Source organism: Bos indicus, chromosome 5 (assembly GCF_029378745.1).
Source record: "Bos indicus isolate NIAB-ARS_2022 breed Sahiwal x Tharparkar chromosome 5, NIAB-ARS_B.indTharparkar_mat_pri_1.0, whole genome shotgun sequence".
Lineage (NCBI taxonomy): Eukaryota > Metazoa > Chordata > Mammalia > Artiodactyla > Bovidae > Bos > Bos indicus.
The window spans coordinates 5,046,394-5,057,092 of NC_091764.1; the positions used below are offsets into that span (position 1 = coordinate 5,046,394).

The 10,699-nt window shown below is 39.1% G+C and overlaps 1 protein-coding gene across 3 annotated transcripts in view; it reads left to right on the forward strand.

Annotated features, from left to right (window-relative positions):
- GLIPR1L2 (GLIPR1 like 2) overlaps positions 1–9,702 on the forward strand; it is a 45,679-nt gene extending 35,977 nt beyond the window's left edge. The window contains exons 4-5 of one of the 3 annotated variants that reach the window (XM_070788837.1): positions 9,415–9,441; positions 9,524–9,702. In XM_070788837.1, coding sequence (XP_070644938.1) covers positions 9,415–9,430 — 16 coding nt within the window. In that variant the 3' untranslated portion in view covers positions 9,431–9,441; positions 9,524–9,702. Of the gene's footprint in view, positions 1–969; positions 2,707–9,414 lie in introns of those variants that run through there. The other 2 variants (XM_070788835.1, XM_070788836.1) reach the window with 2 other exon arrangements.
- Positions 9,703–10,699: the final 997 nt, after the last annotated feature.

The window sequence follows — 10,699 nt, forward strand, 5'->3', positions numbered from 1 at the left end:
GCCTAATGTTTGTTTTTATGACTTGCAACTATACACTGAGTAAATAGCCTTGTTTAAATAGCCACAAATAATGACCCTCTCCTCACTCAAAAACGTATTTTCCCCATTTATCTTCTACTTTTTATTTTAAATATTTTAAACTATGCTTCCCAATTCATACCTGTTTCAGGCTGCCATCCTAACTTGGGCTTCCCTGGTGGCTCAGATGGCAAAGAATCTGCCTGCATTGCAGAAGACCTGGGTTCAATCCCTGGGTCCAGAAGATCCCCTTGAAGAGGAAATGGCAACCCACTCCAATATTCTTGCCTGGAGAATCTCATGGTCAGAGGAACCTGGCAGGCTATGGTCCATAGGGTTGCAGAGTCGGACACGACTAAAGCGACTTAGCAGTTTCCTAACCTAGCTCTGGGCAATTGATGTAATATTTTTTTAACTTCTCCCCTGTGCTCTGTACAATGGATTAAACCAACTTTCTAAAATCCCATTTTCCTTTATTGCTTGTTTATACACTTATATATTTTTCATGATTACCTCAAAATAATCCATGTAGCTGGATCTTTGGAATAATAGGCATTTCAGGATTTTTCAAATGCTCCAAAAAATTAATATATCATTCATACATAGCTTTTTGTATATTTATGCCAACCAGAAAGCAATTAGTTATGAAGCATTCTATAACATCCACTTTTTAAAGGAAAATTTTGCTACAAACTAAAATGAAAGAAGCTTTAAAACTCCCTCAAATTTAAATTACAACACTTTGTTTAAGAGTCATGGGAATTAGTTTCAGAAGAGACTATTTCTAGGGAGGAAAAGGGGGAAGACTATATATCCAATTTAAGTACTTTCTTGAGTCCCTTTTTTAAATGAAATCACCTTTATAAATTAACTAAAAGTCCAGTAACTATATTATTTAGATAACATGAAACTTGAGACTTTTTCTAATAAGATGTTTCTGCTTTCTTGTAGAAGAGGTCTGTCAAGAAGGCCTTATCAACGAGGATTAATGTGTTCTCAATGTGACGGCTATGACAGATGCACAGATTTTCTATGCAGTAAGCTAAAGAAAATAACTGAAACATGAAAAAATTCCATAATGCATTGAATGACAAGAAAATGAAGTGGTGAACACTAGTCTTTCATTGTCATGTTAATATTGTTCCTTAGATCAGAAAGGTTTTGTTATATTATCAAAGGTGGTATCAAACTGTATCATCTTTAGACTTTTTTAAACTGCACAGCCTTTTCTGCCCTCTCTAACTCTTATTCCTGCCCCTAAGGACATACTAGAATATCTGAAAGAAGGAATGAGAACTAACAGTTTTACTCTGAAGACAAGCTTTGCATCTAATTCCTGAAATATCAGCCTGTTTGAGAATGACTGCTCTAAAGAATAGGATATTCTAAAACATTTATTAAAAAGAGAAAAGAAGTAAAATAGCAAATGGTTAATATAATAGCCTTTTACTTTTGTTTTTCCCCCAAAATATTCAGAAGATAAAACTAGAAAATGTTTTATTAATAAATTTTTCTTTTCATTTTTCTAAATATAAGAGCATATAACCCAAGATGCTTACAAGAATGTAGTAGGGAGTAAATTCAGACAGGGGCATATTATCTTTTGTGTTAAAGAAACTAGTGCTGGAGTTACCCACGGTAACATTTCTTCCCTTGCTTCATCTGAATCAAGATGCAAAACCTTGCCTTTCCTCTTCCCTTTTTCTATCTCTTCCTAGGAATATCCAGACCTAAAACCGTTGCATAGGTCAGAAAGGGGTAGGCATCCACACAGAGGGAGACATGTTAGCACCTAAGCAAGAAGGCAGGGAATCCATACATGATGCAGCGGGCATGAGGAGAGAGCCGAAGCGGGGTGAGGACACATGGGGTAGCAAGAACACAAGGAATTCATACATGATACAGTGGGCATGAAGAGAGAGCCTAAGTGGGGTGAGAACACATGGGGTACGGCCATGTGTGGAGAGCTAGAGCCCTCAAGGGCTGAGGTGAGTGTGCCTGCTGGAGATCAGGCTTGGAGCCCCTCATCAGAGTAATGGCATGTCCATGCAGAGTGGCTCACTCTGCGGTGTCACAGTCCAGGCATGGTGGGGACAGATCCACCCGGGGTGGGAGGGAGATGCCTGGCAGTGTGTCAGAGTCTGACCAGGTGAGGAAGGCATCCCTGGAGGTCTGGGCTGGACCTGTGTGGGAGCCCAGGCAGAATGGGGAGAAGATTCACATCTAGGGCTGACCTGAAGAGAGGTGTTAAAAAGGAAGCAGCTAAGGGGGCCTCCGCATTTGAGGGCAATCTCCTCACACTAGGTATCAGAGTCCAAACTAGGTGAGGAAGCTTTTAATGTCGGGGGAGGTGGCTTGGCATGGGAGGGGTCAGAGTCCTAGTGGTGTAAGAAAGGAATCCATATGTTGGAGAAGCCCAAAGCTAACTTTCAGAGTCTGAGCAGGGTGGGAGAAGGATCCAAGTAGAGGATCAGCCTGCCCATTGCCAGATTAAATGCTGGGCATCCAGAGGAGGAGGGAGAGAGATGGACTGAGTGTTTGAGGTTGGTAGATGGAAGCTATACATTTAAAATAGATAAACAACAAGGTCCCAATGTATAGCACAGGAAACTGTATTGAATATCCTGTGATAAACCATAATGGAAAATAATGTAAAAAATAATTTATATATGTGTTTAACTGAGACACTTTGCTGTACCACAGAGATTGGCACAACATTTAAAATCAACTGCACTTCAATTAAAAAATTTTGAAATGCTAGGCATCCAGTTAAATTTGAATTTCAAAAAAATAAAAGTATTTTTAGTATAAATATATCCCAAATATTACATAGGCTATTCTTATACTAAAATATGTCTGTTGTTTTCTGAAATTTGAATATAACTAGGCATCCTATATTTTTATTTGCTGAATCTGGCAACTCTACCACCCCAATGTGGAGTATCAGAGTCCAAGCAAGAAGAGGGAGTAGAAGCAGTGATGGGAGATTAGAAGCATTTTGGAAAGTGAAAGTGGAAAAAAAAAGAGAAAGTGAAAGTGAAAGTCTCTCAGTCGTGTCTAACTCTTTGCGACCCCATATGGACTGTAGCCTGCCAGAATCCTCTGTCCATGGAATTCTCCAGGCCAGAATACTGGAGTGGCTAGCCCTTCCCTTCTCCAGGGGATCTTCCCAACCCCGAGTCAAACCCAGATCTCCCACATTGCAATCGGATTCTTTACCATCTGAGCTACCAGGGAAGCCCAGAAGCAATTGGAGGATAGATCAAATAAGCAAATAGATTAAGGATAATGGAGCAGATTTTCTCACTGTCAGAGGATGGCATATGAATATGTAAAGGAGGAAAACAAGCCCAAATCTTTTGGTGATGATTTGGATGATTTAGAGTTACTGGAACTTAAGAGTTTCAATAAATATAAATAAACATAGACATAAATATTTCTATATGTATGTATCAACATACATTTATTGCCTAGCTCTGAGACAGCCTTGGAACAGTGTCCTCTCAGCCCTAAAGCAACGGGGGCTTCCAAGGTGGCGCTAGTGGTAAGGAACTTGCCTGCCAATGCAGGAGATGTAAGAGATGCAAGTTTGATCCCTGGGTGAGGAAGATCCCCTGGAGAAGGGCATGGCAACCCACTTCAGTATTCTTGCCTGAAGAATTCCATGGACAGAAGAGCCTGGTGGGCTACAGTCTGTGGGGTTGCAAAGAGTCGGACATGACTGAGTGATGCAATGAGCACAATAGTACTCAGACCTTGGTTTCTAAATTCCAGTCCACACTAAAGGGAGCCAGGACTCTCTGGAGAAAGGTCAAATTCCAGGGCTGGGGCAGGAGAAACATTAAATAAACCCCAAACATCTTTTTCTACCTGAAAGCAAGGAAGTGCTCAAAGAATGGTGGAGACATGTAACATAAAGGACACAGAAGCCATCTTAAAGGGCTTTTACTGGTCAAACTGGGACAATTTGAGCACCAAAATAAGGATAATAGTAGTCAATTATAACTCACTGGATAAAACAGGACACTATAATTCATACTGATATAAATTAATAAGTGACTAAAAGTTGTATGAGAAACAGTTTATTTGCATAGTTCAGAAGTAACTCCTCATAGAAGTACTTCATTAGGGGTAAAGACTAACTTCACGATGGAGGAGCCTGGCAGACACAACCTAACACAATGGTCAAAGTGAATATCACCAGCAACAGGAAGTATCAAAAACAAAACCCTCCACCACCTAAGAGAATTCAATGAGGAGAGCATGTCATCCATCACCTGTGTGGTATTCCTACCAAAGATGCACAACCTAATCCAGCCACAACGAAGCACCAAATAAATCAAAATCCAGATTTGTTTAAAAACTGGGGATAGATAGATACATAGATATCTAAATAAATCAAAATCCAGATTTATTTAAAAACTGAGAATAGATAGATATATAGATATTTAAAGAAATAACTAAAAACTTCAGAAATAGAAATTCTTGAATGTGCATACTATAGAATGTAAATTGAGATAGCCACTATGGAAAATAATATGGAAGTTCCTCCAAAATTAAAAATACAACTAATGTGTGTGTGTGTGTGTACACATGCACACTCAGTCATGTCTGACTCTTTGTGGCCCCGTGGACTATAGCCTGTCACTCTCCCCTGCCTGTGGAATTTTCTAGGCCAGAATAGTAGAGTAGGTTACCATTTCCTACTCCAGAGGCTTTTCCTAACCCAGGAATTGAACCTGCATCTCATGCATGTCCTGTATTGGCAGGCAGATTCTTTACCACTGCACCACCCGGGAAGCCCTACAACTACCATCAGTTCAGTTCAGTTCAGTCTCTCAGTCGTGTCCAACTCTTTGCAACCCCATGAACTGCAGCACGCCAGGCCTCCCTGTCCATCACCAACTCCCTCTATTGAGTCGGTGATGCCATCCAGCCATCTCATCCTCTGTCGTCCCCTTCTCCTCCTGCCCCCAATCCCTCCCAGCATCAGAGTCTTTTCCAATGAGTCAACTCTTCGCATGAGGTGGCCAAAGTACTGGAGTTTCAGCTTTAGCATCATTCCTTCCAAAGAACACCCAGGACTGATCTCCTTTAGAATGGACCGGTTGGATCTCCTTGCAGTCCAAGGGACTCTCATATGATCCAGCAATTCCACTTGTAGGTATTTATCCAAAGAAAATGAAAACACTAATTTGAAAAGATACATACACTGCCATGTTTATTGCAGCATTATTTATACTAGTCAAGATATGGAAACAACCTCAGTGTCCATTAGTGGATAAATGGATAAAGAAAATGTGATATATATGCACAATGCAGTATTATTTATCCATGAAAAAGAAGGAAATCTTGCCACTTGTGACAATATGAATGGACTCTGAGAGCATTACATAAAGTGATTTAAGTCCGAGAAAGACAAATACCATATGAGCTCACTTGTATGTGGAATTAAAAACAAACAAACAAAAAAAAAGCTTGCAGCTATGAATAGATTAATGGTTGCCAGAGGTAAGTGAATGAAATGGATGAAGGGGGTCAAAAGTACGAAATTCCATCTCCACTTATTATGTAATAATGAACATCATGGTGACTATAGTTTATAATACTGTATTACATATTTGAAAGTTGTTCAGAAAGTATATATTAAAAGTTCTTAAGGAAAAAATTGTGTAACTATGTATACTAATGAATGTAAACTGGACTTATTGTGGTGATCATGTCACAAAATATACAAATGTCAAATCATTATGTTGTGTGTTGTAACAAATGATTTATGTCACTTATACTTCAATTTTAAATAAAATAAAATAAAACCCTTGTAAAGAAAAAAGGTATATACTACGTGCCAGAAAAAGTGACAGAAGGTAGTCACCATCTGGACATTGCCTAGTAAGTAAGAAGAAAAAAAGAATCCTTTAAGCATCTAAGCAAAAATGTAAAATCATTTATTAAAGAGTTTAACAGTCAAACTCTTTTTTGAAGAAAAGAGAAAAAATAGCCACTCTAAGTATTCTGAAAATACAGTGTTCAGAATGAGAAATATGCTGTAAACTCTCAGGTAGTGAAAATAAGAGAAGGTGCCACGAAAAAGCAGAGGAAAATAGCTAAAATGTCAGGGAAGCAGACTCTGAAGACCTCTTAGCCTGGGACACCAAAGTAGGTGATTCTCAAAAGCTCACCAGAAAATTGCTGCAATTCTCAAGAATCTTTGAGAAAGTTCCCACAAACTGTCTCAGTGTTCAGCAGCAAAGCAAAACTTTCCCATTCTACCGAAGAGGTAACTGAATCTCGAATCCATTCGGGTCTCTGGCCAGCAGCCACTTCTGAAGAATAATGGTCTCTCCTTCTTTCAAATAGTCCAAATTTCACTAGCAGTCTTGTCTTTGGCAAACTCAAACCTAAAGCTTTGGAGCTTTCCCCGTGGCTTAGCAGCAAAGAATCTGCCAGCAGTGCAGGAGATGCGGTCAGGAAGATGCCCTGGAGGAGGCAATGGCAACCCACTCCAGTATTCCTGCTGGGAAAATGCCATGGACAGAGAAGCCTGGTGGGCTGCAGTCCATGGATTGCAAAGAGTCAGACACGACTGATATACTTATGTGATAGTAATGCCATACTGGCAACTGACAATCCTGCAGAGAGGAGAAACATCCAGACCAGCCTCAAACTTTTCTACAATAACAGTAAAACCTAAGGGTCAGTGGAGTGATGCCTACATTGTCCTTAGTACAAGTGTCAACCAGGAATTTGTATAGAGCCCAAACTTTCATATATAAGCAAATAGACATACTGTGGGAATATGCAGTAACTTGTGGCATATAGTTCTCATAAGCACTTCAATAAACTACTAGAGAATGACTTTCACCAAAAAAGATAAATGGTAAAGCAAAACACTGCGCTGAAAGAACTGTCCTCAAGCACTGAATCTTAATTGATAGACAAAGATTAAAACAAACCTGAAGGTTATAATGATAAAACAAACTGTATGGGTAATAAAATCTGGTGATATACAAATAATATAATTCATAAAACTTGGCAAGAGAAGAGAGAGGTAGAAAAAATGTGCTTAATTTCATCATCTTTTATAGCCAGGGGTCAAAACATATTATTTACAGATGATAAATCAAACAATAGCAATGTTAGTAAATTTAAATGTATTTAAATCAAGTACAAAAGTAAAAGAAGAATGTAATCAATGAAAATTAGTGATGAGAACTAAAGATACAAAGAAATGTACTAATTGCATCATTGCTCAAAATAAGCAATAAATACACATACACCAAAGGGCTTCCCTCATAGCTCAGTTAGTAAAGAATCCGCCTGCAATGCAGGAAACCCGGTTCAATTCCTGGGTCGGGAAGATCCCATGAAGAAGGGATAGGCTACCCACTCCAGTATTATTGGGCATCCTTTGTGGCTCAGCTGGTAAAGAATCTGTCTGCAATGCAGGAGACCTGGGTTCGATCCTTGGGTTGGAAAGATCCCCTGGGAAAGGGAAAGGCTACCCACTCCAGTATTCTGGCCTGGAGAATTCCATGGACTATATGGGGTCACAAAGAGTTGAACACGACTGAGCGGCTTTGACTTTCACTTTCACACAAAAGGAAGTAGAGAAAATACATACAGACTGTACTGTAAAAAGGGTTTTTTTTGTATTTTGGCCACACTGTGTAGCATGTGAGATCTTACATGCTGCCCTACCAGGGACTGAACCTTCAGTAAAGTGTGGAGTCTTAACCACTGGACTGCGAGGGAAGTCCCAGTAAAAGATTTTCTAAAATAGAAATTAGTTCATAAAATATGAAGTAATAAATAATACCAAACACAGAAAGCTAACATAGCTTCAGAAATCCAACAGATAACTTCAGTTCATCTCCAAGGTGCCTGAGGAGTGATTTCTAAATTTTCCTCTAAGATTTGCATCATTGCAAGACAAAGCCCTGGTTGACATTAAGGTTCAGTTCAGTTCAGTCGCTCAGTCATGTCCAACTCTTTGCGACCCCATGAATCGCAGCACGCCAGGCCTCCCTGAGTTCACTCAGACCCACGTCCATCGAGTCAGTGATGCCATCCAGCCATCTCATCCTCTGTGGTCCCCTTCTCCTCCTGCCCCCAATCCCTCCCAGCATCAGAGTCTTTTCCAATGAGTCAACTCTTCGCATGAGGTGGCCAAAGTACTGGAGTTTCAGCTTTAGCATCATTCCTTCCAAAGAAATCCCAGGGCTGATCTCCTTCAGAATGGACTGGTTGGATCTCCTTGCAGTCCAAGGGACTCTCAAGAGTCTTCTCCAACACCACAGTTCAAAAGCATCAATTCTTTGGCACTCGGCCTTCTTCACAGTCCAACTGTCACATCCATACATGACCACAGGAAAAAGCATAGCCTTGACTAGACGGACCTTAATTGGCAAAGTAATGTCTCTGCTTTTGAATATGCTATCTAGGTTGGTCATAACTTTCCTTCCAAGGAGTAAGCGTCTTTTAATTTCATGGCTGCAGTCTCCATCTGCAGTGATTTTGGAGCCCCAAAAAATAAAGTCTGACACTGTTTCTACTGTTTCCCCATCTATTTCCCATGAAGTGATGGGACCGGATGCCATGATCTTCGTTTTCTGAATGTTGAGCTTTAAGCCAACTTTTTCACTCTCCACTTTCACCTTCATCAAGAGGCTTTTGAGTTCCTCTTCACTTTCTGCCATAAGGTATCTATGGGTAAAACTGCATTTGTCCTTCCAGTCTCCTTCCTAGTGGAATCTGGGAGTGATTGTTTGAACTTCTCTGCCCAAATGAGCAAAGGAAAAGAAATTTATTTCCTGAAACACATTGTGATAGCACTGGGCTAGATAGCAAAAACAAGGAGTACCAGGCTCTGCAGTTAACCTTGCCATCTGTGAGATGAAGAGCAACCAAAAGCTTCTGAAAATAAGAATTAAATGAGGAAAATGAATAGATTCAGAGGACTAATTTTGAATGATATTGGGGGGTGTGGGGACAAGAAAGATTAAAAATAAGATAACAATATTAAATTAACTGTACTTCATTTTTTAAAAAGGATGTTATGGAATTCTAGAATGTTGAAGCTGGAACAGTCTTTGGAAAGAAGAAGTGAAGTGCTTTATATAAGCTGACAGGATGATTAAGAAACAGAATAAGTACTGGAATCCATACCTCTTCTTCCTATACTTCCATGCTTTCTCTAGCAGACCAGGAGAATCTACTGAAAGAAATATGTTGTACCTTACAATTGGCTACTGGTTGAAGGGGGGACATCAAAGATGAGGGTATGGTACCTGAAAACTAGAAGAATAACATTATTATTGTTGGGGAAAATATCTTATATTCTAGAAAAATAAGAAATTTTATGTAATTCTTTATGAACTTTCTTTTTCTTTCTAGGCAATGCAGATCGTGACCAAGCCATATGTATGTATTGTTGTCCTTTATTTCTTGAACGATTCAACTACTTCATGTGAAATCCAGCTTTCAATTACTTCTTTATTTACAGATTACCGATATTGGTATCCAAGATGGGAAGTACCCCGGCCAATTGTGTGTAATCCACTGTGCTTATTGATTTTATTTCTAAGAATGATGTGTTTTTCACTGAGTGCCACAATTGTCTTGATAATACAGTCTTATTTTCCAAATATATTAGTGGAAGAAGAGATGGTTTTTACCCCTGTGGAAACTGGGCCAGCAAAAGAGAAGGGAAAGAAAGAGAAGCAGGTGGAGGAGGAAGAAGAGAAAGAAGAGGAGGAGGAGGAGGAGGAAGAGGAGGGAGAAGAGGAGAAAGAGGAGGAGGGGGGAGAAGAGGAAGAGGAGGAGGAGGGAGAGGAGGAGGAGGAGGGAGAGGAGGGGGAGGAGGAGGAGGGAGAGGAGGGGGAGGAGGAGGGGGGAGAGGAGGAGGCAGAAGAGGAAGAGGAGGAGGAGGAAAAAGAGGAGGGATAAGACTTACCACTGTCATAGGATAAAATTGTAATATAAAAAAAGACAAAAATTAAAAAATGAAATAAAAAACACTGGGAAAAAAACCCACTGAGCTTTAACAAAAAATAATATGCACAAATCACTACTGTAATACCTTTTATCCCCTTCTCTTTCCCATATTTATTGAAAAAATTTAAATTTGAAAAACAAACAAAAAAACATGTATTTTGTAATAAGCACTATAAACCAAGTTCTTGCACATGAAGAACAAATAAAGACATGATGACAGAAAATACTAAAAAAGATTTGACCAGTCTAATTAATCTTAAGCTTTCACTGTATTATTCTGATAAAAGATGAAATTTCTACTTTCTAAATATGTTTCTATCTCTGTATTTTAAATATTTTTAAATGGGTTAAAAAATTTCTCAAGTATTAAATAAGATTATACATGTAATGTGCTTAGGACCATTCCAAGTTCAGGACAACCATTTGATAACTTTTGATTGTGTTGTTTTTATCACTCCTATCATAATTGTTACTCGTGGTGGTGATGGTGGCGATACTTTCTATGTGTTATCAAGACTTCTAATATCATTATTTATCTTTGTAGTACATGTGTTTAGAATGGTGTAAGTGGTATTTGTACATGCTATTAGCAGACAAATTTTTTATTTCTACTTCATGCTCAGTATTTCAAAAGCTTAACTGTAATTCTTTACTAGACTATATAATTTGTTGACACCAAGGGCTA